The 27,844-nt window shown below is 41.1% G+C and overlaps 1 protein-coding gene across 1 annotated transcript; it reads left to right on the top strand.

The window, feature by feature from the left end:
* Positions 1–3,269: 3,269 nt before the first annotated feature.
* LOC130042521 (C-type lectin domain family 4 member A-like) lies at positions 3,270–21,734 on the top strand. The gene is made up of 8 exons (XM_056134703.1): positions 3,270–3,440; positions 3,795–3,906; positions 4,250–4,366; positions 10,856–10,969; positions 14,604–14,705; positions 17,533–17,684; positions 18,789–18,904; positions 21,587–21,734. Exons 1-8 carry the CDS (start codon positions 3,270–3,272, stop codon positions 21,732–21,734), a joined length of 1,032 nt encoding a protein of 343 aa, XP_055990678.1.
* The last annotated feature ends 6,110 nt before the right edge of the window (positions 21,735–27,844 follow it).

Here is a 27,844-nt window from a genome sequence, read left to right as displayed (position 1 = left end):
TGAAGTCCAGAAAGCGGCCTGGAACATGGCAGCGGTTGGATAGCGGAGGTGAGCTGCCTGGGTTGAGTCCCTTGGGACAGATTGGGCTCTCACCCGCCCCCCTCTGGGGTACCCCTGGCGCGGAGTCCGGTGGAATGGTTATGGGGTCCTCATTTTTATGCCTCCTTCTGGTAGAAGCAGCCATGAGTTTATTACCTTAATATTAATAGTAATAAAATGTCCTTAGGGTCATTTCATATGTGTAAACTGAAAGATTCTTCATTATTCTCATAGCTGTGTATGACAATGATTACTTTTCAAAAATTTTATTTATTAAAATAATTAAAACTTGAATCACTGTGAGTTAGACCCTTACGAAGCAGTTCAATTGTGTTTCAGTCATACAGTGTTCCAACACCCATCCCTCACCAGTGTAAACTTCATTGCCAATACATGTTTTTCAACACTGAATTTGGGGAAGGCTTTTTATTCTGTAATAAGAACTCAAACCCACTGTTATCATGGTTGTAATCAAAAGAGAAACTATTAAAGAAACTGCTATCTCTGAAAATATCAGTAACAATTTCAATGAAAGTATACTAGTGTTACCACAGTGAATAAAGTGCAGATACTTTCATTTTAATTGATAGAATTTACTTAGATTTTTTTACACAGCAGATACTGTATGGAAGATTTTTGTTTCATGTTAAAAGGCACACATTTAATTTAAAAAAAATAAGTAATCTCGGGGCTGGAGCAATAGCACAGCGGGTAGGGTGTTTGCCTTGCATGTGGCCAACCTGGGTTCGATTCCCAGCATCCCATATGGTCCCCAGAGCACCGCCAGGGGTAATTCCTGAGGGCAGAGCCAGGAGGAACCCCTGTGCATTGCCGGGTGTGACCCAAAAAGAAAAAAAAAGAAGCAATCTCCAATTACTCTTCAAATGATTCCAGTTAAAAGTTCTGTCTAAAGGGAATGTCCTGCCACAGTGGCAGGGGGGTATGGGGGGATGGGGGGGAGGAATATTATCCTGGTGGTGGAAAATGGGCACTGGTGGAGGGATGGGTATTTGATCATGGTATGACCGAAATCCAAGCACAAAAATTTGTAAATCTACAACTGTACCTCATGGTGTTTCACTAATAAAAAGCTGGAGCGATAGCACAGCGGGTAGGGCGTTCGCCTTACAAGCGGCCAACATGGCTGACCCGAGTTCGATTCCTCCGCCCCTCTCGGAGAGCCCGGCAAGCTGCCGAGAGTATTGGATATGCCAGACACAGTAACAACAAAGTCTCCAATGGAGATGTTACTGGGCCCGCTCGAGCAAATAAAAAAATAAATAAATAAATAAATAAAGTTCTGTCTAACCACCGTCCATATAGGGAGGTAGGGGGTGGCGAGTGGGGGGTTACAGGAGGGAACCTGGGGACACTGGTACTGGGAAATGTACACTGGTGGAGGCATGGGTGTTGGAACACTGTATGACTGAATCCAATCATGAACAGCTTTGGAATGGTCTCTCTCATACTGATTCAATTAAAAAGTATAAAATAAAACATTCTTCTTAGCAGGACCAGGTAGACAATAGAGCAGTTAAGGTATTTGCCTTGTATGCAGTTAAGCTAATTCTTATAACATATCAGTTTTATTGTGGAACTAAGATTTACAACACTATATTCTATTCTATTTAAACATGTCACAGAATGCCCGTTTCTCTCTTTCAATATTCCTTGGACCCCTCCCAGCCTCCTTTCTCCCCCTTGGACAGTTTTATGGCCAAAATCTTGAGTTCTGATGACTTTGGTCCTTTGCTGTTCACTTACTATTTCTTTCTATTCTACACTTGAGACCACTTTCACAATATTTATTGTTTTTGCTTTTGTTTGGGGTCACAAAGGGATATGCTAAGGGGTCCCTCCTGGCTCTACACTCAGCAATTACTCCTGGTAGTGTTTGGGGACTTCCTGGGATGCTGGGATGGAACTCAACCAGCTGCATGCAATGCAAGCAACCTTGCAGCTGTACAATCACTCTGCAATCAAAAGCAAGTTTCTTCTGATCACAGAAGAGACTGAGAACCAAAAAAAAAAAAAAAGGAGAAAACTTGAATAAAATCTTTGTGTTAGATTGGAATTCCAGGTATTATTATTCAAGGGGTTAATACTGGCTATGGGCTCAAGAGATGAGGGACCATATGGAATGCTGGGAATTGAACCCCGGTTGGTCCTCTGCAAGGCAAACACCCTACCTGCTATACTATTGCTCCGGCCCCAAACACCATAGTTTTAGAGTTCAAGGGCTAAATGAGATCTTTTCTGTCTTCAAAATTTCTCAAACACTTGAATTTATTTCCTGACACCACCAAAATTTTGCAAGTCTTCTTACTGTATTAGTCTAATGTTCAACATTTTAAATGCCTGACCACAACTTTTTGATAAATAACCTTTAATTTAGTGTTCTTTAAAGATAAATATAGAAAATATCTATTTAAAATATTTTTAATACTGATGCTTTTAAAAAAATAGGTGTTATTTATTTATTTGGTGTTTGAGCCACACCTACTGGTGCTCAGGGCTTTCTCCTGGAAAAATCAGGAATTACTTCTGGCTGTGCTCTAGGTATCGTGTAGGACGCCAGGAATGAAATACAGGTCAGCTGTGTGCCGAAAGGCTCTGGCCCTACTCTCTCCAGTCCCTGGAGTGTTTTTAAAGGAGTCGTGAAACTTTTGTGAATGCTATCCAGATTTTTAAAAATGATTATTGATAGTATATTTTCAGCCACTTCTATAAATATGACTAGCAAAGCACAACAATTTTCATCCATCCAATAAAACAATTATTAATGTGAATTATAATTGTAAATATATGGAATACTTCAGAAGTGTTTTATTCTTCTTGATTTATCTATGCATTCCTCTAGTGTAATATGATATTATTTTATTTATTTATTTAAGTTTTGCTTGTTGGGTCACACGTGGCAATGCACAGGAGTTACTTTTGGCTCTGCACTCAGGAATTACTCCTGGCGGTGCTCATGGGACCCTATAGGATGCTGGGAATGGAACCCAGGTCAGCCGTGTACAAGGCAAACATTCTACCCGCTGTGCTGTCACTCCAGCCCAGTGTAATATGATTTTATACTTTAATATTGATTTGAATCTCTGGTCATATTTTTATTGTGCATGCAGGTCTTCAGTTTTAAAATGCCAGTTCCTGAAGGTGATTCACAGGGAACATTTCTTGGTTCCTCTTTTCTTTTCTCATGACATTCAACCTCATGAACAACCTCCATGTCAGCAGCAAATATTGCGTCATCTCAAGCGGACACGCCCTGGGAACCCTCACCCCATCCCCAAGCAGAACCTGGGCTCCCTCCTCAGGCGGGTCAGCAGCTTGCCCAGCAGTTGCAGCTGCAGACGCAAGAGTGTCTGGAGCAGAGGTACAGCCAGATGCGTAGTCGGGTGCCTGGTGCCAGCCAGGTCTAGCGGCAGGGGTGACCCCGGAGGCCAAGAAGGCCCAGGTCCACTGGAAGTCACTCCCTCGGGGCTGCCCACTAGAAAAGAAAGTGGCTGGGACTTCTTGATTCTTCTGCTTCCCTTTGGCCTCGGACCCCAATCCCGATTTTAGTCAGATGGTCTTCAGAGTCCTCAGTGGGTACAAAACAGTGCCCGTCCTGCCTCTAACCAGGCAGGTGTTCCCCCCCCCCCCCCCCCCCCGTGCCTCCCAAGCGCTGCCCCTCTGTAGAGACCTCGCAGCGGCCCTGTGCCAGGGCTACTGGAGGGACGCGCTGATGTCCAGTTTCTGTGTCTCCTCAGGTCAGCCTAGACACTGTGGACTGTGGGAGCTCCATGGTGGGACCTGGTGCCATCCTCCACCTCCAGGACGGCAACTGGAGGGTCCCCACAGTGGACAGCCTGTGTCCCCCAAGTTTGGTCAGGGCAGCTGGGGACACCCCACTTGTCACTGCCCCCCATCTTCACCAGTGCCAGAGCAGCAACTTGTGTAATGGTGGGAAATAAATTCGTGACTTAAAAAAAAAAAGTTCCTCTTTTCTTTTCCTTCCCATACCTTCTACTTGGTTTCCAAGTTCCTATTTTTATTACATTTTTCTTCTGAGTTTAAGAGCTATGACTTTTGCTGTGTTTGTCTTGGGGTTCAAACCTCTGGCTGAAGGTTTTAGTTCTCATGCGATTCCTCTGAGCCTGTGTGATTAGTGGGACCTCGGTGCTCCTGCAGAGCTGCTCTAAGTTGTTCTCAGAGTGATGGGAAGGCTGGTGTGAAGAGAGCAGCGCGTCTCTCCTCAATATGACCACAGAGATCACCTACGCTGAAGTGAGATTCAAAAACGGAGCCCAGTCCTCGGACACCCCATCACAGGCACCTGCAGGTAAGAAACATTTTCTGCAAGTTCATAATGAGATGAAGGTTGGAGAAGGAAGAGTGTCAGCGAAACATAGGTGACATTAGTTGCTAATTTTTCTACTGAGTGCAGTTGGGAAATGTGGGTTGTTAGTAGTTTGACCTGTCTAATAAGAAGCAGGAAGATGTGTGACTACCCCAAAAGTGAAATGTGAGAACTAACCCTCACCCCCACTCCAGTCATGCTAAGGGGAGTGCTGTTAAGTTGAGCTTTGTTCTGACTTGTTGGGTTGAGTGAGTCTACAGTCAAGAGATCGGTGTTCAGCTCTTGTAATCACTGGCCCAGATGCAGAATTTTTGAAGAATGAATGAATGGACTCTATTCCTTGATTAGAGAGGAAGAGGTTTTCAGGGACTGTGTGTGTCCATATGAAAGTTGTGTACTCAGGGATAACAAAAGACCTCTGCAGGTTAAAGACTAGAAAGTCTTCAAGGACAGTTTATTACTTCTCAAAGGAAATGGCTCTGCCATCAGAAAATTCTTTTCTTGGTGGTGTGGGGCACATGAGAAAATGTTTGGGACTTATTCCTGTCTGTGACTCAAAAATCAAAGCCCTAGACAGGACACAAGGGACCATCTGGGGTGCCCGGGTTCAAAACCAGGTTAGCTGTGTGCAAAGTGAGCACCTTATCTGCTGTACTGTTTTTATGACCCCACACAGAAATTTCATTTCATACCAGTTTCCAAGATGGATTAAATATAGTTTTGGGAAGTGGAGCAAGGTGATTTGAGTAGCATGTAATATATCTTGCATAGAGAGGAAAACACAGAGAAAAAATCATATATAATATAAGAAACTAAGAAACACTGTGTGTGTGGTCATAATTGTTCATGTTTTCCAAAACTGTGGAAATATGAAGAATTCTCAGGAAAATTTCTTCTTCACAAACTGTATATAAACTTTACCAGATGTTGAAGTATTCATTATAGAAAAAATAATATTTAAATTTCTTTATTCTTATCATTTCAGAGATAATAGTAATTTAGATGTTAGTGCATTTAACTCCAGATGTAAGTAAATGTAAGAATTTCTTTTGTAAAATCAAAATCATATTATATGTTACTGATGGGGTTTCTCCTTATACTGTGGAATATACTACAACTTCCAGAAAAATGATTTCTTTTGTGCTTGGGGGCCATCTCAGAGCCACTCATAAGCTCCTCCTAGGTCCATTATTGAGGGTCTCTCCCAGTGTTGTTTAGGGGATCATGTGTTGGTAGGAAGGCAATAGGGGTCTCCAACATGTAAGGCATGCACTCAGTCCTTTGACTTATTTCTCCAGCCAAATAGTTTCTTTCATTGAGCTAATATTAGTTTGTAACAGGGCTTAAAAATCTTATCTACTTGAGAACTCTTCTCCTGGGGAATGCAATGTGGGGGCAAGCTGCGAGAAAGACTTCAACTTCATTATGTGGTTGGTCTTGAAGTAAGTTTAGGTCATTGCATGTTCAGGAACTTTTTAATATATTTTACTACAAGGGTTGACTCAAAGACTTAACTGCTATGGCATTACTTAAGGGCAGATAAAAGTTTGAAGGAATAAAAATCCAGATAACTATTTGCCTATAAGCTGAAATACTATGCAAATAGAAAAGAGAGTATTGAAGAAAAGCTGCTGGTACAAAAATTGATCATGCTGAAATTTCCAAGCTTTCTCTTAGTGGGGGGGTGGATTCCCTCCCCAGACATTTCAGTAATCATGGAAGCACTGGCAGTTACCCCCACAAACCAACTCCAGTGCTACCGTCAGCTCTTCTACCAGCCTTGCTTCAGAGACCCATAATTAAATCTCAGAAGAAATCAAAAGCCACAGTTAAGGTCAGACCTGCTCAGGGCTGAACAGACGGGGTTCATTGGAGGGTGGCTGGTTGGCCTGAACCCACACAAGTAGAGCCCTGTCAGCTACTTGCTCCCACAATCCAAAATCACCGCCATATCTGGGCCTGACTGTGCTGTCTCAGGACAGACCTCATTGAGACGTAATCTATTGACAATTCTGGTATGTATTTTTTTGTGACTGAAATCTCCAGACCCATAAATAAGTTCACATATACAGAGATATAAACTTTATGGTAAAAGAACAAAGACCATACAATAAAGTAAAGCCTCTTGAACAAGGTGGCAGAAAAACAACTGAAAAAACATAAAACATAAAACTAGATAATGACTTAACAACATAATCAAAAATTAACTCAAAAGGCAAAATGCATTAAAGTTTGGATATTAGACTTGAAGCCATAAACTACATTGAAAGAAACGAATTTAAATACTCCAGGACCTAATCTTTAGAGCTCTAACAAGGAACTCAACCCTATTGGTAAAGGAAACAATATCAAAAAAATAAAAGAAAAGAAAAAGGAAACAAAATCAGAATACACAAATAGGACTGCATCAAACTAAAAAGTTTTTGTCCAGTAAATCATAAATAAATCATCCCATAAATCAAAACATCGATATAAAACCTGGATAAATGTTTACAAATATTGTGTTTGATAAGGGTTAATATCCAAAAAACATAGAAAAAAAAACTCCCACAATTCAACACCAAAATAGCAAGCAAGACAGCCAAAAAGTGGACAAAACATTTGAATAGACACTGCACTGCACTATCCTCCCATTGTTCATCAATTTTCTTGAGTGACCACCAGTAATGTCTCACAACAAATTGTGAGACATTCTGTTACTGTTTTTGACATATCAAATACATCACGGGGAGCTTGCCAGGTTTTGCCATATGGGCGAGATACTCTCCGTAGCTTGCCGGACTCTCTAAGAAGGGCAAAAGAATTGAACCCGGGTTGGACGTGTGCAAGGCAAACGCCCTACCTCCTGTGCTATTGCTCCAGTCTGTGTTCCAAAAAAGACACAAAATTGTCCTATGAATACATGCAAAAGTGTTTAGTGTCACTTATGAAGGGCACACTAAAATCAGAACTACAATGAAACATCACCTCACACCAATGATAACAGTCTATGTTAAAAATATTGGAAACAGTGTTGGCAAGAATATTGGGGAAAAGGAACTCTGACATACTTTTGGTGAAAATTAAATTGGTGTACCCTGTAGAAAATGCTATGGAGAGTTTTAAGAAAAATAAACATAAAAATTTTATATGATCCATGATAACTTTCCTAGTCATTTATGTGCAAAACAGCAAAACAGTCAGAGAAAAGAAAATGTTTACCTCTATGTTCACAAATGCATTATTCACATTAGCCAAAACATGGAATCAACATACATGGTCATCAAGAGATGGCTGGATAATGAAATTGTGGTATATGAACTCAACACAAATTTTTGCTTAAAATGATAAAATCCTGATTTTTCAAACAAAATGGATGGAACTTAAGGTGTGTATGCTAAGTGAAATGAGGAAATGAAATACATTTACTAGATCATTGTACTTATATGTGGAATATAAATCACTAAAGCAAATGAATTTACAAAACCCAACAGAAGTGTTCCTGGGGCTAATTCAGTGGTAGAGTTCTTATCCTAAAAGCATGAGGTCAAGAGTTCAACCCCATCGCTGCTCCACATGCCAAGTATGATTCTGGCAGCATCACTGTACATGATTCATGGTGCCAGAGAAGAGTCTGTGCCCCACCACCAAGTGTGTTCCAGCTCTTCAACCACATGTGAAACCTCTGGTGAGCACCACCACAAAAGTGTGTAGCATTGCAACTAGGTAGGCATTTCTTGTCACAACAACCAACACACAGAGAAAGAAAGGGACAAAACTCTAGGCCCAAGGGGGTATGGTGCCGCCAGCAGGTCAATCTGTACCTGTGAGGCTAGTGCATCAGCAGCCTGATGGCACCTTCATACTTCCAGATACTCCAAAATTGCTGCTGTGCCTTTGGTCAGACCCCAAAAACTTGGGGCAAAGTTTACCAAGAAAGTAAAGTAAAGTAAAGTAAAGGCCCTCCCGTTGATCATCGATTTGCTCGAGCGGGCCCAGTAACGTCTCCATTGGAGACTTTGTTGTTACTGTGTCTGGCATATCAAATACTCTCGGTAGCTTGCCAAAAGTTAGGTATTTGGGTGACTCAACCACAAACCACCTCCGGCTCAGCTATACAATTGGAGGCATGGCCTCTCTGGTTCCTGATCAAACTGCTTAATGGCCATGATCCCAGAGACTTAGAAACAAATCTCAAAACCCAATGCATTTTGGCAGAAATGTGTCTGGTCCCTGCAGTAGGTTACCGGTGTTGGGCCACCCAAGGTGGGAATAGGTTTCATGCCTTGGCCTGTTGCCCCCAGCGGACCGGTGGCCATCATCCTGCAGAGGCCACTGGACAGTCAGGTTTAGACCCACAGTGATGAGACACGCGGGGCCACACGGGATGGGGGTGGAGCCGACCCTTTCCTCCCTGTTCCAACGAGACCTCGAGTCTCCGCCTACAAACGTCCTCTATGGCTCCTGATCAAGCTGCTTAACGGCTATGATCCCAGAGACTCAGAAACAAATCTCGGAACCCAGCAGCTTTTGGCAGAAATGCTTCCAGACCCCGCAGTAGGTTACTGTCGCCAGGCCACCCCAGTGGGGGAAAGGGTGCTGTCCCTCCTCCTGCTCCCCCAGGTGGCTCGGTGGCCACCATCTTCTAGAGGTCATTGGACAGTCAGGTTTGGGCCTGCAGTGATGAGACACAGGGGGCCTCACAGGATGGGGTTTGGAGTTGGCCCCTTTTCTCCCCGTCACAACGAGACCCCGAGTCACCGCCCATGAACGGCCTCTCTGGCTCCTGATCAAGCCACTTAATGTCCATGATCACAGAGACTCAAACAAATCTTGTAACCCAGGAGCTTTTAGCAGAAATGAATCCGGCCCCTGCTATAGGTTACCGGCACTGGGCCACCCCAGGTGGGTATAGGTTTTGTGCCTTGGCCTGTTCCCCCTGGCAGCCCAGTGGCCGCCATCCTCTAGAGTCCACTGGACAGTCAGGTTTGGGCCTTCAGTGACAAGACACTTGGTGCCTCACAGGATGGGGGTGGAGCCGGCACTTTCCTCCCCGTCCCAACAAGACCTCGAGTCACTGCCCATGAACGGCCTCTCTGGCTCCTGGTCAAGCTGCTTAAGGTGTATGATTTCAGAGACTCAGGAACAAATCTTAGAACCCAGCAGGTTTTGGCAAGAAATCCCTCCAGATTTAAGTGTTAAAATTTCGGAATTTCAAAATCGCACAGCCACTACTGCAGCTGCGTGACGTCATATGTTATTCATAACCAGCAATAGAAAATAAATTGTCTACTGTTGCCTTTTTGGCAGATCTGAGTATTGGGGTAAAATCCCAAATAATGATTGTGGGTCTGGTGTCAAAATATTGAATGTAATCAAAGTAGAGAGAGAGTAATGTGGAAATCATCTGCCCCACAGTTAGGAGGAGGTTGTGGGATGAGGGTATACTAGGGTTTTTGGTGGTGGAGAATGGGCACTGGTGAAGGTACGGGTGTTTGATCCTTGGTCTCCCATATGGTCCCCCAAACACCACAATGAGTGATCCCTGAGCACAGAGCAAAGAATAAATTTTCGGAATTTATCATTCGTGTGAGATGGGGGTATACTGGGGTTTTTGGTGCTGGAGAATGGGCACTGGTGAAGGTACTGGTGTTTCATTGTATGACTGAGATTTAAACCTGAAAGCTTTGTAACTGCTCTCATGGTGATTCAATAAATAAAATTATAAAAACATGAAAAAAAAGGTAAGGTGGAGTTCATGCCCAATTTAATCAGTCTAATCAGTGGCTGAATAAATAGCAGTACTCCTACATAAAAAAAATGTATTGAATGTAGACTCATGAGTTCACAGTATTATATAAAGAAAAAAGAATATGAGAGTGCAACAACAACAAAATAAAAACCCTAGGTCCAATAAATAAATAAATAAATACAAAAAGCAATAAAACTAACTCTTAGAAGAGTTTTGTTGGAATCTCTATTAATTACAAAGGTGGGAGGAAAGTTTCTTTAATGGCAATAGAACTTTGGTGGTAGGTATGATAAGACATATACATATAGGAATGTGAAAACAACCCTCCGGAAATTCCATAATATTGTAAATCAGTGAAAACTAAGAATTACATAGCACATGTTAAAAATAGTAGCTTGTCACATAATATATGGTGATACAGATATTATGTAAAATGTTGCTATTAAAATATTTAATAATTAAATATTAAATATTCAAGTTATAACACATTAATATATTATAATATATGATTATAGACTTTATATTAAATTATTTTCATATCAAAATATTAAAAACAGTAATCCTTAATGGTAGGAACTCATGCTCTTACATGTTTCCCTAGGTTTCTACTATGAGTGCTGTTAGTTACTTTTCTTTTAAATGTCATATTGTCTGTATTAACATGCCAATAATGAAAAGGGAGAAGAGGAAGGACTGGCCTGACTGTATTACTGCTGAACCTAATTTGGTTTCTCTTGCAGCTACCAAAGAGGAGACCAGCCCTACCCAAAGTAACACTGGTTGCCTCAAACTACTACTTGCCGTATTGTTGATTCTTCTGCTGCTGACAATCTCATTTTTAATCGCCTCTATTAGTAAGTAGCTAATAGAATCAGGAAGGAATATCTCTCTTACCTGAAGAGATAGCATTCTTTAGACACTGATAATTTAACAATGGATTTAACCAGAAGAGCTTAGGTTCTGTCTCTAGGGGAAACAGAAAAAACAGGCATCCATTGGAAACACGGTGCTTTATTTGAATTTAGTTACTCTTCTGTGAAATAATGACACCAACTTTGTTTGGGGAAAGTAAAGTATATATGTATGTGCACACATTTGTATTTTAAAGTGCAACCATAGGGCATCACTATGTACATTAGACTCGTGGGGAAATGAGGATAAATGTCTATTCCTTAATAGTGTTGTTCAGGTCTTTTAAAGTACAATCACATAGTCTGGGATGACCAAGCAGAAAAGGAAACGAGAAAAAAAAATATTTCAGGCAGAGTTTTCTATTGAATTTTTACCTTATTTCTTTGTGCCCTATTATATGTATATGTTGTAATAATCAGTTGCAAAGAGGTATATATCCATATCCTGCTATCTGCAACATGCATATCTTTGGCTTCAGAATTTAAAAAAAAAACTTGGGGCTACATCCAGAAGTGTTTAGGGCTTACTCCTCACTCTGTGCTCAGGGATCACTCTGGTGGGACTCAAGGGACAGTCTATCCACTGCATAGCTCAGGTATTTTTTCCTGATAACTCAATAATGGAAATATTCACAGGTAGCAGGTTTATGAGTGAGGGTGGTGATTTAAGTTTGTGGTACATTGATTTTTGTCGACACTTGAACCTCATGTGGACCTGTCTAGTGGGAGATATATTGGACAGAGTTTGATAAAGAAGTCTAGATTTTGGAATTATTCCATATGACAGAGGAAACCGTGGATACTCATGCTCTCACTCATGGAGAGGCTTTTCAATGAAAAGGGGCATAAGAAATTTACAAGTGAAAGAAGGATCAATAAAGAGGAGTGTAAAGTAATTAAAGAAGCATCGCAAGAATTGTGAGGAATATTAGACTTTTCAAAGAGGTGACAAGTCTATTGAAATTAAGAAGCATCAGAAAGAAAGGAGGGACAAAACCAGAAAACAGTGGTGTCCCAAGAATGAAGTGAAAAGAACTGAGTTCAAGAATTGCAGAGGTCCAAAATATCCAGGCTCTCACAGAGTCGGAAATGGGTGACCGCCCCCCATCTCCCTGTTCTTTGGGAGCCTGGCAGTCATGCCCAAGAACTGCCTCTGGTGCCACAGGAACTCACTAACGGCCATGATCCAGAAATTCACAGATAAATTTCAGAAGAGATCATCAGCTAGCTGTAGAGATGCCTTCGGACCCCAAAGGTCCAACTCACTTAAAAATTTAACTCTAGTTGTATAACCCTCTTTAAAATTTTAGAATTCCTGGAGTGTGTGGCCACAAATGGGCTGAAAATGGGCTCATACTCTATACCATTGCTGTACCAGGATTAGCACACCAAATTAGATGACTATAAAATAGAAAGCAACCAATCTCGATAAAACAAAACAAAACAAATCAAAACAAACGCACGTAAAAGCACACAAGGCTCAACCTGAAACAACATGTGAGTTATCTCTTCTACAAGGGCTTAACGGCTTCATGGTGAGATATAACAATCTTCACAGATTTTTTCTAAAGAAACTATTTGAGATCATTTTTATGGAATTATACATAAGAATCAATGCAAAATAAAATATTCCAGTTCTGCTCTTGGGGCAGGCTTGGGTGGTGGTTAGGAAAATTTGAAATAATGATGGTGGGAAGGTGTAATGGTGGGGGATTGGTGTTGGAATAGTGAATGTAATAAATTATTGTGAACAACTTTATATTCCAAAGAAGAATTGCAAGAGTTCCAAGAAAAGAGCTGTTAGAAGAGTTCCTTGGGTGTGGTTGGGACATTGCAAGAGTGCAGTGGTTGAAGTGGAAGTTAGCATTGGTTGGTCAGGGAGCTCATGGAAGGTAAGGAAGAAAAAGAGAAATTTTTCCATTTAGAGAGGGAAATAGATTTATCTTAAGATGTGAGAGAGTTGGGGCCAGAGAGATAGTACAGCGGGTAGGGCGTTTGCCTTGCATGCAGCTAACCCAGGTTCCATCCCCAGCATCCCTTAAGGTCCCCCAGCACTACCAGGAGTGCTTCCTCAGTGCAGAGCCAGGAGTAACCCCTGAGTATCACTGGGTGTGACCCAAAATGCAAAAAAAAAAGTGAGAGACTTGAGTGTACTGTTGTGCAGAGGAGTGACAGTTGGGATAAACGAAAGAGAAAAGGATGAAGAAACAAATGCTCTTCCCTCCTTGTTAGATTTAAAAAAAATTTTTTTCCCTTTCTATATGTAACCCAGACCTCAGAATTGATGGTTTTCTTCCCCAAGGACATAATCCTCAGACACATATGTTTTACCATTTCTCACCTTTTCCTTCTCAAAGGTTTAGCATTTACATATGTATCACCCAGTTATTGTTGAAGGTGAGGATGGATAATTACCTTTAAATCTCAATACTGTTGTTTCTAGTTGCAGATCCCCAATTGCGGAGAGACCCAGTTCCACACACAATAATGCAAAAGCAAAGGAACTTTATTACTAGCTCGAGCCAGTGCTAGCCCGAGCTAGGGTTCAAGTCTCATCCAATACAGTGGTAAATGTAAAGGTAAAGGCCCTCCCGTTGATCGTCAATTTGCTCGAGCGGGCCCAGTAACGTCTCCATTGGAGACTTTGTTGTTACTGTGTCTGGCATATCGAATACTCTCGGTAGCTTGCCGGGCTCTCCGAGAGGGGCAGAGGAATCGAACTTGGGTCGGCCATGTTGGCCGCTTGTAAGGCAAACGCCCTACCCGCTGTGCTATCGCTCCAGCAGTACAGTGGAGTCTTGACAAGTACCCTGACTCCAAATCACAAGCAGTTTACATAGGGTTCAGACAAAAAGCAGATTATATACTGGTCTATTTTTAGCATTGCCCTATTACAACAGTGGTCAGCAATTGGACAGCAGGTACCAGTAATGGTTTGAAGTTCTTTCCAAGAAGGGTGCAGCGATCCCTCATGACTGGCCAGATCCAACTGCCCAGTTTCTTATCTAGGTGAATTACTCAATTGGGAGTTTTTCAGAAACTGCAAGTCCTGAACAGAAACTGAGGTCTAGCTGAGACTTAATGTTAGCTGCATCTTGTCATGGCTGCTGAGTAGCCTGCTTTTGGGCCTCACAATACAAGAATTTTCATAACATCTTTCATCCCATTCTGAAAACAAACCTGTGGTTTCAACATCTGTAGGATTAGAGTGTGTTGAATGCTGGGCAATGAGGTATTTTTTCCACAGTTAGTGTCCTTCTACTGGAGCAATTGTGTATTATGGATTTCATTCAAGAAAGTAACAGAGAGAGAACAAAAGGGAATGCCCTGCCACAGAGGCAGAGCGGGATGGGAGGGGTGGGGGTGGGAGGGTTATTGGAACCCGTGGTGGTGGAAAATGGGCACTGGTGGAAGGATGGGTATTTGATCATTGTATAATTGAAACCCAAGCACAAAAATTTGTAAGTCTACAACTGTACCTCATGGTGTTTCACTAATAGAAATTAAAAAATAAATAATAATAATAATAAAAGCCTAAGCAGTACCAGGAAAATGAACGGTGTTATTCTCTTCCTAGTTTTTTTCCAAAAATATTCTAACCTTGTTCAAGAGGAAAAGTTTACACAAGAATTGACTCACACAGAGTTGGACTGTAAGAAAGAAAAGTTGACCCTGAACGGTAAGAACTAATATACATAGAATTGAATTGTTGACTATACTAGTGGAACTCATAACTATGCTTGTAGAACCAATGTAATATAATTATTACTAATTATAATAATTATTATGAATATGGAACTAATATTCTTATATTTATGTAAGTTTCTGACCAAACTAGGTAAGAACAAATATGCATATAATTGAGTTGTGGACTCTACTAAACTACACCCTACCCCGTTGAGGCAAGTTTCCAGCCATGGACCGTTCCTCCTGACCCTTGTTTCCACTGTCCTGCTTCCACTGTCATACCATGTCATCACCGTCATCACTGTCATCCCATTGTTCATCGATTTGCTCAAGCGGGCATCAGTAACGTCTCCATTCATTGCAGCCCTGAGATTTAAGCAGCATTTCCTTACTCGTCCTTCCCAACGCTGCCATATTGGAGACTCTTTAAGGGTCAGGGGAATGAGACTCGTTTTTGTTACTGTTTTTGGTATACTGAATATGCCACGGGTAGCTTGCCAGGCTCTGCCACGCAGGCGGGATACTCTCGGCAGCTTGCCAGGCTCTCCAAGAGGCAAGAGCTGATCTCTGATCTGATCTCGTCTAATCTTGGAAGTCACACTATGTTTTTCATTTTAAAAAAAGATTTAATTAAATCACTGTGAAATAAACAGTTGCAAAGTTGTTCATGACTGGGTTTCATCATATAATGTTTCAACACCCATACCTTCACCAGTGTAGATTTCCCAAACATATCAATAGTTCCAGTAAAATCCATGGGTAAAGCATGTTTAAGAGCTGTGTCATAATAGTTTTAAGTGTGCGTCTATATCAGGCCTCAATTATTTTGTGTGCATATTTTTAATTAATCTGTGAAAAAGTGATTGCATAGCTTTTGGATTTTCTCTCTCTATTGCTAAACCTGGCAGTGCTCAGATCTTAACCCTGGTGCTGCATTTAGGAATCACCCCTTGGTGGTGTTCTGAGTATATTATAGGGTGTCAGGTGTAAAATCTGAGTTAACCACATGTAAGGCAAGTGCCTGCCCATTGTACTATACCTCCATTGGATTTCTTTAGTCTTCACTTCTCTCTGTACTTTATATTCACTCTAATTTCCCCCTAATATCTGTTAAAACTGACTTACTCAAGAGAGATCAAATTCTGTTGTGTTTTAAAACAAACAAGTACTGTCCTCTCGTTGTTCATCGATTTGCTCAAGTGGGTCCAGCAACATCTCCATTCTGAGACTTGTTGTTACTGTGTTAGGCATATTGATACTCTTGGTAGCTTGCCGGGCTCTCCAAGAGGGGCAGAGGAATCGAACCGGTCTTGATCGGGCCGGCTGTGCACAAGGCAAACGCCCTACTGCTGTGCTATCGCTCTGGACCATGTGCTTTAAGAAGATACAAATATTTCATGCATTCAAATGGTTTCTTAGAGAATACACACCATAGTTAGTGGATAGAGTTGAAGATTCTGATATTCTGTTTTGTTTCAGTTTCCTCTACTTTGGAAGATACCCAAATGACAACACAATGCCATTGTCCACAGATGACTTCTCATCTTTCCATAAGTGGGGAGAGGGGAGCAGGAGGGAGGGAGAGAGGAAAAAGAGGAGAGACAAAGGCATAGAGGGAAAGGAGGTGAGAGGAAGGAGGAGAGAGAGGAAAAAGAGATGAAGGAAGAGAGAAATAGAGAGGAGGTAGAGTGGGTGAGGGAGAAAAAGAGGGAGAGAGGGTAGGAAACAGAGGGAGAAACATTTTTTTTTGCTTTTTTGGGGGTCACACCCGGCGATGCTCAGGGGTTACTCCTGGCTCATGCACTCAGGAATCACTCCTGGCAGTGCTCGGGGGATCATATGGGATGCTGGGAATCTAACCTGTATCGGCCATGTTGGCTGCGTGCAAGGCAAATGCCCTACCCACTGTGCTATTGCTCCAGCCCCCAGGAGAAACATTTTTGATGTATGTTTCTCTTTTTGAAACATCAAAGTTTTATTGGGCTAAAAGGCCCCATTGTTCTGACTCTATTTAATCAAACTTATCTTCTAAAGGCACTGCCTCCAAACAGTCACATCAAGGATCACAGTTTTAGCATCTGTGTTTTAAGGGAACACAATATAGCCATAGCAATTTTGAGAATTTAATAGTTATTGACATAAAGAGTAATTTTCCACTGAAAATGGGACATTTTTGCATTTTCTTCTGAGAGTCTGAATTTTTTTTTATGTTTTTTCCCCTTTGCACAGTCTGTGGTTCTCAGGGTTATTCCTGTCACTACACTCTAGGATCGCTCCTGGTGGGGCTCGGAAGGCCATTTGTGATATTGAGCACTGAATCTGTGTCTTCTATGTACAGGCAGGCACCCTACTTACTGTACTATCTCCCTAGCTGCCAAGTCTGTGTCTTTTAAAAATATTTTGGTTCTAACTACCTTTACTGACTGCACACAGACATGGAAATCAGGAAATGTTTGGTACTGCCTGATGCAGGTGGGTTTCACCTACACAATGTATGATGGATACAGACCCTGCTTACTCTTCGGTGAATGGGTACTGTGATACCATAAGATATCTTTCACTTTAAATTTAACAATACACTGACTTTAAAATTACTTGCCTTGGACCAGAGTACAGTGGTTATGGCACTTGACTTGTATGTGGTCAACCATAGTTTCATTTCTGACCCCAAGTATGATCCCCTAAGGACCACCAAGGTGCACTCCTGAGCACAGAAACAGAAACAGGAGTAGCCCCTGAACACTGCTGGGTGTGATCCCAAAACAATAAAAACATCACTTGTCTTATATTGTACTAATATGACTAAATTATCAACACAGGGAAATCTTGGAGCTGCTGCCCGAAGAATTGGAAGTCATTTGATTCAAGTTGCTACTTTATTTCTTCTGAGATAAGAAATTGGACTGACAGTGAGAAGCACTGTGCAGAGATGCGGGCGCATCTGCTGGTGGTCGACAGCAAGGAGGAGCAGGTACTTTCCAGTCAATGGTGGAGTCACGGTCCTGCCAGCTCTGTTCCCTGCTCCTGCTTGGGAGGAAGTTTTCATGGTCAGGGGTGTTGCTGCCAAGGCATAAGGCTTTGGATAAAATAGATGGGATCAGACATCTAAGTCTTTGCATTCTACACCTTCAGATTTCATTTAAATCCTCCCCATTAATTCAGTTGGGGTATTTAGAATATTATAAGAAGATTTGAGTGTAAAGATGGGTATATTTGAACATGAATTATCAGTTAATTGTATGAACCTACATACATTTTATAAATCATTGCTGTTTCAATGGGGGCTAGTTCTGCCCCTATGATTGGAGGTTGCTCCTCGCAGAGATGTTAATCTACTGGCAGTCGATCTGCTTTTGGTGTGTCAGTGTTAAGCTTGACCTCCAGCACTTTGTAGCCAATTGAGAACTACTGGTGGAGTAGGGTGTCATGGCTCTAATGGACTTTAAGCACTAAGAATATGACAACAACTGTCACAACAACAAGCAGAGAGAGAAAACAAGCAGTAAAAGATAATTGAGGAAAGCCAGGAAGTGAAATAGGAAAGAAATAGTGGTGAAGTGAAATAACTTAAGAAATCATCAAAGGAAAGAGAATTCGTATGAAAAATTTCTCCTCCAGAGCTTTGCAGACTCCTATCTCCTACTGATGCAGTGGGGGTGGGTATGAGATGATGATTCATGTGAGCACGGACAGAAATCTCTGCCCTGTGTGCTGGGCACTACAGTTCTCTAATTGACTCTACTCCGAATTCCTATCAGCTTGGACGAGGCTCTTTTCCTGATCATGTTGTTTCTCTGATCTGGGGACATCAGTCTGCATAACTATTTCAGTTGTTTATAAGCTGCCCTGTCTGTGGGGCTGTGTAGAGAGGCCTGAACACCTAAGACAAACACCATCTTCCCAAGAGATGCCTTTGATCCTGTATTGTTCAGTCACAGAAGACCTAGACTTCTGGGCCGGACCCTGGTTGCCTTTCCATGGACCCTTTCATTTTGGTGTTCTTTCTCCTAAGACTTTAGAATGCAAATCTAGTGGAATGCTACATAAACTCTCACTCACTTCTATTCTTTCCTAGGACTTTATTATCAAAAAATTGAAAATGAATCAGCATTATTATTTGGGGCTGTCAGATCTGAAGAATGAGCACGTCTGGGAATGGGTTAATGAGACACCATACAATCAAAGTGCCACGTGAGTACTGAATTGGGTAAGGGGATCATGAGTCCTGCAGACTGTAGGGACTTTAGGGTGCTCCAAATAGCAGGTTTTAGAACAATAGAGCTCAAACATAACTTCCAGACATTAGTTTTCATTTTTTCATTTGCATTTTGTTACTAATCACCACCAGAAGTCTATAGATCATCATTTTTTTCTTTCTCTGTGTAGAAATGAGGACACTGAATTTAAAGAGTTCAGATAACTCAGAAAGGTTTCCTGTAGTGGCAGTGATGATCTTCCAACCCAGGTTTATTTGATATGAAAGCATGTGCTTATGAAATTTGCATATTCAATATAATAAAATTCTCATGTCAAGAAAAATCATAGCCATTCTTAAAATTTAATTGGTGCCCTAAAGCAATAAGCCAAATTCTGAGATTCCTAAAGTATCTTATTTTTATTTAGTAAAAAACAAAAAACTGTTAGACCAGAGAAAGAGTACAGCATGTAGGAGGTTGGCCTTGCACACACTCCCCCCAAAACCCGTATCTATCCCTAGAAACCCATATGGTCCTCTAAGCACTTACAGGAGTAATTCCTCAGTGAAGAGCCAGGAGGAACCCCTGAGCAATGTGTGACCCAAAATGCGAAATAGAAACAAAAACAATAAAACCCAACTCTTAGATCCTTAAGTACAATTTAGTAAAGTAATACCTTTAGAGACTTATAGGAACTATGTAAAATGTATAGGGATAGACTCTAGTTCAGTTTTTTTTAGATTAAGAACAGAATAATATATAATGACCTTAGATAATGGTAGTAGAATCCGAGATATTTATTCTGTCACTGTCACTGTCCTCCCGTTGTTCATCGATTTGCTCGCACGGGCCCAGTAACGTCTCCATTGGAGACTTTTGTTGTTACTGTGTTTGGCATATCAAATACATCACGGGTAGCTTGCCAGTTTTTGCCATGCAGGCGAGATACTCTCAGTAGCTTGCCAGGCTCTCTGAGAGGGGAGGAGGAATCGAACCTGGGTCGGCCATGTTGGCTGCATGCAAGGCAAACGCCCTACCACTGTGCCATCACTCCAGCCCCATTTATTTATTATTTATTCTAAGAAATAAAATTTTATTTATTTTAAAAAATGTTGTTTTTCCCTTAAATTTTCTATAAACACTCTGGTATACAAAGTTGCTCATGATGATTTTTTTTATAGGCACTAATATTCCAACACCAATCCCACCACCGTTACACTTTTCCTCCATCATTGTCTCCTAATTTTCCAACCACCCTTCAGCCTCGTAGCAGGCCTTCAGTAATTTATTGTATATTGCTTTCTATCAATAGCTTGCTAAAAGAATGGTCATAAATATTTCCCTAGAAGAAATCTGGTGAAGATTGTTGTATCTCACTATGGAGCCATTAGTTCTTGTATAAGATATTACTAAGATGTTGATACAGTTAAAGCCTCCTTTTTCTATTTTTTCATCAAGATTGGTGGCCTTCTACATTACATCCCATCCAATTTGTATGCTTCTCTTGCTTTATCAGTGTAATAGAGTTTGAGATGTTGCACAGACGTAAAAGCTTCAGGGAGTCCAAAATTTGTGATGGGGTGATACAACTGTAGTTCAATATTTAACTGGGTGGTAGCTTTGGGCATGTGTGTGTGACTTCTCAGGCTTCCAGAAGTACAGGGGGAGGGGGAGAATCCCCAAATTTGTGAAAGCCTGGAGACTTCAGTCACAAAAATCTGCATACCTGAGCTTTTCCCATTGATTCATTTCTGGATGAATCCTCCAAATTCCAGTAGGCAGGGGTCACACCCACCAACTGGCCCCGTGGCGCCATGTAATCCCATCAACGACCAAGACTCAGAGACTATAAAACCCAGCTCCTGGAAGTGTGTAGCTGCAAATGCATGCTTCTGGGAGCTGGGACATCTTATTATCTCATTCCTACTTTGGACAAACTGGCAGGCTACCGAATGTAGCCTGCCCACACGGCAGTCTGGCAAACTCCCCGTGGTGTACCCAATATGCCAAATACCAGTGACAATGATGGGTCTCATTCTCCTAACTCTAAAAGAGCCTTGAATATGGCACTTTTTAAAAAATCTCAGGGCAAGGATGAAGGAGACGTTACTGGGGCCTGCCTGAGGCAATTGACGAATAACAGGATGGTCGTGATCGTGATTGTGATCATTTCTGGATGAGGCTCACCGTGAGCAGTGGAATTTGGCCAGGAGCATGGTGGTGATTGTGGAGTGCGCTGCTGGGACTCTGTTTGAGTGGGCACTAGGCTCACCCAGCCCTCTCAGGGGTGCCCTCGATGACTCAGCCTTGTGTAGATTCTAGAAGCATCAAATCAATTATATTGTAAACAAGTTTCATTCTCCAAAAATGGTACATAAAAAAGCCTATGCTATCGATATGACCAGGATAAAATTTTTGATCACTTAAGGGAGCCCATGGAATCAGGTCTGCAGGGAGGGTGTCTGACACAAGGCGATGGGGCAGCTCTGGGGGATGGCAGCTCCATTTTCAGGGGAAATGCCAGCAACAGATGGATAGGCCATGTGCGAGGAGTGGGAAAGCAATGACTTGTGTGTCTCTGACCTGATCTCCATAACGTTCTATGGTAGCCTTTAGTTTCACTGTCTCTTTTCAAAGTCAGCTTGAGAAACATACTTACCCTGTTCTCTTTTTTCAGGTTCTGGCACAAAGATGAACCCAGTGTTAACAATGAACATTGTGTTGTGTTAGATTCTCATTCCATACGGCGCCAATGGGGCTGGAATAATATCCCTTGTTATAATTCTCATCAATCAATTTGTGAGATGTTGAAGATCTACTTATGAATGGAACGTTCTCCATGACTCTGTGGTAGAGTTGTCCTTGTTGATTACAGAGAGAGCTAATTTGCTTTTGTGCATCTCTTATAACGGATCAACAAAGAAGCTTTCAGCAGTTTACCACTTAATATGAATCAGTGTGCCTGTTTCTTCATTTATTCATTCATGAAAATCAACAATTATTGAACATTTTCCAGTGAAGACACCATATCGGAGAACCTTTTCATAGACAACTAGAGGGAACTTGAGTCTCCTAACTTTTGCCTAATTTCTCAGGAATTAGCTGTGATTACATTATGTGGCTCCCTATCTTCAATGCTCTCTTTATGGACTGATCAAGAGGAAAATAATCCCAACTGTTGATTTTAGTTCTTCTGAGCTAGATAAATCATTCTGAACTGAAATCACATTATAAAACATTTGAAAAATAATACACGTTAATGGAAGAAAAGCTTTAGCTTTGACCCAGTACACTTATGCTTAATTATTTTTTGGGTGATGAACAGACTAGTAATCCTCAGGTATTTTTACATTATTTTATTGTTGTTGTAACATATGCTATTTTTAAATATCAGTTATGAAGACAGAGGTAAAATCTTTTCTGGGGTGAAATAGTGACTTTGGAGATTGGTTGACCTGACCACGAGAGCCCAGGAACAGACAGGAAAAGCCAAGGAAGACTTTTAAAACCCAAACCCTTTCTTCTTATCCCCAAGGCATTGGAAACCAGATCTTTTTTTGTGGGGGGGTGGAGGTGGGGGGGTGGCAATCAAGTTCTTTGTTAGCACATTTCTTTTTCCTTCTCCTTATTTTATTAAACAGTGTGATTTACAAAGTGACTCATAGTTGAGTTTTAGACATCCAGTATTGCAGTACTGATCCCACACCAGTGCCAACTTCCCTCCCTTCTCACCAATGTGCCCCAGCTCCCTCCTATACCCGTTTTCTCACCTCCCCTTCCCAGCCTGCCCTCTTTTTAGACACCTTGATAAGTTTGATTGTTGCCGTATTTATTTCAGTGTTGTTGACACTGTAGTTTGGATATTTGGCTCCTTACCTCCACCTTGGTACCTTAATCCCCCAATCTGTCCCCTTCTCTCTCTCCCCATGCAGTCTTTCTCCTCCCTGTACTCTGGCCCAAGGTTGTTCTGGACATCCCACCTTTAAAACATCTGGAGCGATAGCACAGTGGGCAGGGCGTTTGCCTTGCATGCGGCTGACCTGGGTTCGATTCCTCCATCCCTCTCAGAGAGCCTGGCAAGCTACCTAGAGTATCCCGCCTACACGGCAGAGCCTGGCAAGCTCCCCGTGGCGTATTCGATATGCCAAAAACAGTAACAACAAGCCTCACAATGGAGACGTTACTGGTGCCTGCTCAAGCAAATCGATGAACAACGGAGGACAGTGCTACAGGACAGTGGACAGTGCTACTTACAATAATCAGATGAAGAACATTTATATTTTAATAGTCTAGTCTCTTACCTCCAGATCAGCTTATAAGAACTAGGTGTTCAGATCATGGCCTCGGTACAGAACCAGAAAGCTATAAAGCTCTTTTGAGAACCTGTGTTTGTTACCAAGGCACTTTGGGCACTCCCATTCAAGAGTTTTGGCAAGGGGAGATAAACCTGATTTCGTGTGTCTCAGCCCTGTCCTGTGCGTTTTCTCCCATCGTTGGGCAAGAGTTCATCAGTCACGAGAATTTCTTAGCAATATATTTTGGTCTCAGTGTCATAGTTTCCATGTGTGGATTTCTACTCAAATGGTTCATTTACATTTTCTTTTTTAGTAAAGTTCTTACAAGTAACTTTCATTCTGCAACAATTTAAAACAGTATGTTTATAGTAAAACCTATAATGTATTGCTTATCTTGATGATTGTAATTCATTGTGATGAATCTCATTTCACTGTGGTTATTCTGTGGCCTCTTGAGGCTATATACTTGATTCAGTTGAGTAATTACACTTGTCACTCAGTTCTCTAATTGATCTAAAGACTAGTCACTTTTACATCATCTAAATATGTCCATGATATGAAGGATCTGCCAGTTTACTTTCCAGAAAGCAATTTGTATTATGAGATAATGGAGAACCTGATTTACAATAAACCTTTTCTACTATTATTTAAATAAAATTGGAATGGAATAAAGGAAGATTAAAAAACTTTAGTAAGTTTTTTGTTGGAATGGAGGGTGTGCAAGAATGGCAGTAAAATGGAGATAGTGATGTTAGTCAATCTTTTTTTTTTTGCTTTCTTTTTTTATTATTATTATTAGTGAAACACCATGAGGTACAGTTGTAGATTTATAATTTTTTGTGCTTGGATTTCGATTATACAATGATCAAATACCCATCCCTCCACCAGTGCCCATTTTCCACCACCATGGATAATATCCCTCCCATCCCCATCCCTCCCATCCCACCCTGCCTCTGTGGCAGGGCGATCCCTTGTGTTCTCTCTCTCCTTTTGGGTGTTGTGGTCTGCAAAAGAGGCATTGAGTGGCAAACGTGTTCAGTCCATAGTCTACTTTCAACATGCATCTCCCCTCCTGGGAGGATCCTCCAATGTTAGTCAATCTTATAACTCTTTAAGTTGCTTTTTATGAATGTGGCTAAGAGGTTGTTTTTTTTCTCATTTTCTCTAGAGCTAGTATAAAATTAACTTCATGTAACTTATTTTATGTAAACTTCGTGTTTAAAAGTGGTATTTTTTAAAAGTGATATTTAAGTGAAGAAGCATCTGTTGAATTCCTATCAATGGACAGAACATAAAAATAATAAGATAGTTCTTTTTATTTTTTTTAATTTTACTTTTTTGGGGGATCATATCCAGCAACAATGAGGGGTCATGCTCTACACTCATGAATTACTACTGGAGGTGCTCAGGGCACCATAGGAAATTTTGGGGATCATACCAGTTCAGCCTGATGCAAGGCAAAAGCTCTGCCCCATGTACTATCACTCCAGCCCACAGAGTTGTTTTTAAACACTAAATTTGGTGGCGGGGGTGGGGGGCTTCTCATCTGTATCATAGAACTGAAATCCACTGAAATATAATAGTTTTTAACCAAGGTTCTACCCAAAAGGGAAACTATTAAATCAATTGCTATCTCTGAAAATAGCAACAACATTTTATATGAAAGTATAGTAGTGTTACTACAGTGAATAAAATATTAAATCATTCATTTTAATTGATAGAATTTAATTATAGTTTTACATAGTAGGTACTACATGGTAGACTTATTATTTTTAAATTTTTTAATTTTTAGTTTTAATGAATCACCGTGAGGCACAGTTAAGACTTACAAACTTTCGTGATTACGTTTCAGTCATACAATGATCAAGTACCCATCCTCCACCAGTGCTCATTCTCCACCACCAATGTTCCAGTATCCCTCCCGCCATTCCTCCCATCCCCCCATCTCTGTGGCAGGCACATTCTCTTTTACTCTCTCTCTCTCCTTTTGGGTGTTATGGTTTGCAATACAAGTAACTAAGTGGTCATCATGTTTGGTCCATAGTCTACTTTCAGCACACATCTCCCATCCTGAGCGAGCCCTCCAAGCATCATTTACTTGGTGGTCCCTTCTCTATTTCAGGTAGATTATTTTTTATATTAAATAGTATGCATTTTTTAAAAATTAAAGAGATATTCTCAAATTACTCTTCAAATGACTCCAGTTAAGATTTCTGCTTGACTCAATGACTCAGAAAGAAAGGGATAGACATAGAAAGATTGCATTCATCTGGGGAACATAAAGTAACAGAATAGGAATCTAACACCCAAGAATGGCCGATATTTGTACCAGGAATTTTACTCCTTGACTTGGAGGCCAACCACACATACTAGGGGAAAAGGGAGCTCAGATAAAGAGGGGAACACCAAATAAAGGTGTTGGGAGGATCCTCCCAGGATGTGAGAAGCATGCTGAAAATAGACTATAGACCAAACATGATTGCCACTCAATGTTTCTTTTGCAAACCACAACACCCAAAAGGAGAGAGAGAACAGAGGGGAATGCCCTGCCACAGAGACAGGGTGGGATGGAGGGGACAGGGGGTGGGAGGGATACTGGGATCCGTGGTGGTGGGAAATGGGCACTGGTGGAGGGATGGGTGTTTGATCATTGTATAAGCGAAATCCAAGCACAAAAATGTGTAAGTCTGCAACTGTACCTCATGATGTCTCACTATTAAAAAATTTTATAATAAAAAAATTTTTTTAAAAATTTCTGCTTAACCGGGCCAGATAGATAATAGAAGGATTAAGGTACTTGCCTTGTATTCAGTTATGCTAATTTTTAAAAAATCATTCCTTCTGAGGTACCAAAATTTACAATACTACTTATAATATCTATGTATATATCATTTAAACATGCCACCCATCACAAAATACTTGCTTCTTTTCATCAGTATCCCATGGGCCCCTGCAGCCTCCCTTTCCATGAAAGCTCAGTTTTAAATGGACAAAATATTCAGTTTTGATCATTTTGGTTCTTTGTTGTTCCCTTACTGTTTCTTTATACTCCACATATAAGAGACCTTTAAAATATTTATTGCTTTTACTTTTGTTTTTAGTTCATAACCAGTGATGCTCAAGGTTACTCCTGGCTCTGTACTCATGAAATACTCCAGGTAGTGCTCAGAGACCATATAGGATGCCAACCTCAGCTGGTTGACCACATGCAAGACAAGCATCTTACACACTCTACTATCTCTCCAGTCCGTATTAATTTAAAAAAATTTAATTTTATTCACCATGAAATGGCAAAGTTGTTCATGATTGGGTTGTAGACATATAATGTTCCAACACCAATCCCTTCGCCACACTAATGATCCATCTCCCCATGCCCTGCAGTCCCATTTGCCTCCCACTCACCAATCTGCCTCTTTGAGAGATGATTTTTAAAATCTTCATTATGAAGGTGGTGACACTTAAACACTTTACACTTATGCACTTCCAGTAGCTAAACAGTCACACCCACCAACTGCTGTGTAATCCCATCAACGGCCAAGATCCAGAGACTATAAAACCTAGCTCCTGGAAGTGCACGGCCACATTTATAGCCATGTGACCACTTATTGTCTAATTCTTGCTCTCAGAGAACCTGGCAGGCTACCGAAAGTATCCTGCCCACATATATGCCTGACAGTGAATGCCTGTAAAGGTGATTAGAAGCTGCCCCAAAAGCCTCCATCCCTCTTGGACTACCTGGCAAGCGACAGAGTATCCCGCCCACACAGCAGAACCTGGCAAGCTACTGTGGTGTACTCGATATGCTAAAAACAGTAACAATGATGGTCTTTATTCCTCTGACCCTGAAAGAGCCCCCAATATGCCATCAGGTTACACTAGCACATGACAGGGCTGAATGGAGATGTTACTGGCGCCCGCTCAAGCAAATCGATGAACAATGGAATGATAGTGATAGTGATATAGTAACACTTATACACATATAGATGAACAAAGATAAGCTCCTGAAATTCCAGAGAATTGTACATCAATAAGTTGATAAAAAAAATTTTTCCCAGAAGCTTTTTTTCCTAGAAACTTACATACCCTTCATTTTTTATGGGTATATAAAATTTGAAAACTGATAGTATGAATAAATCTAGGCTGATACATTTTATTATTTACTTGAGATACATAAATTCTACCAGTATACAATTCAGAGTTGAAGAGAAGAATTATGGAAAATTTAAGGAGAAAATATAAAGTGGTCTATAAAAATGCATTTTATATTTAAAATGGAATATTGATACTTGATCACTTGATCACTTGACATCCTGTTACTCATCAATTTGCTTGAGCGGGCTCCAGTAACGTCTCCATTCATCCCTGTCGCATGCTAGTGTAGCCAAATGGTGTCTGCCAGCTCCAGGAACACAAAAAGCCTCAAACCATTTGTTCAGGGTCTTGACAAAGAAGTCTGACCATCTTGTAGGTGGGCGGCCACGCGATCTTTTGACATCCCGTGGAATTCAGTCGGTAATGGCTCTAGTCCAGTGGTCATCTCCAAATCGCATTGCGTGTCCAATGATTTTTGACGCCTTGACAAACAAGACAGTGTCACTGATTCTCAATCATCAGTGGAGGTTGGAACTCTGGATTCTTTC

This window comes from Sorex fumeus, unplaced genomic scaffold (assembly GCF_029834395.1).
Source record: "Sorex fumeus unplaced genomic scaffold, SorFum_2.1 ptg000101l, whole genome shotgun sequence".
NCBI classification, from domain to species: domain Eukaryota; kingdom Metazoa; phylum Chordata; class Mammalia; order Eulipotyphla; family Soricidae; genus Sorex; species Sorex fumeus.
This window is presented reverse-complemented; position numbering and strand designations above follow the sequence as displayed.

What these genes read in the sequence shown, in the direction of transcription:
- LOC130042521 (XM_056134703.1), top strand. Translation starts at nt 3,270, where the DNA reads ATGTCAGCAGCAAATATTGCGTCATCTCAAGCGGACACGCCCTGGGAA. An exon ending in GGACAGCCTGTGTCCCCCAA is followed by an intron (nt 3,907 to 4,249) that starts GTTTGGTCAGGG and finishes AGTGATGGGAAG; the next exon opens with GCTGGTGTGAAGAGAGCAGC. An exon ending in CCCATCACAGGCACCTGCAG is followed by an intron (nt 4,367 to 10,855) that starts GTAAGAAACATT and finishes TTTCTCTTGCAG; the next exon opens with CTACCAAAGAGGAGACCAGC.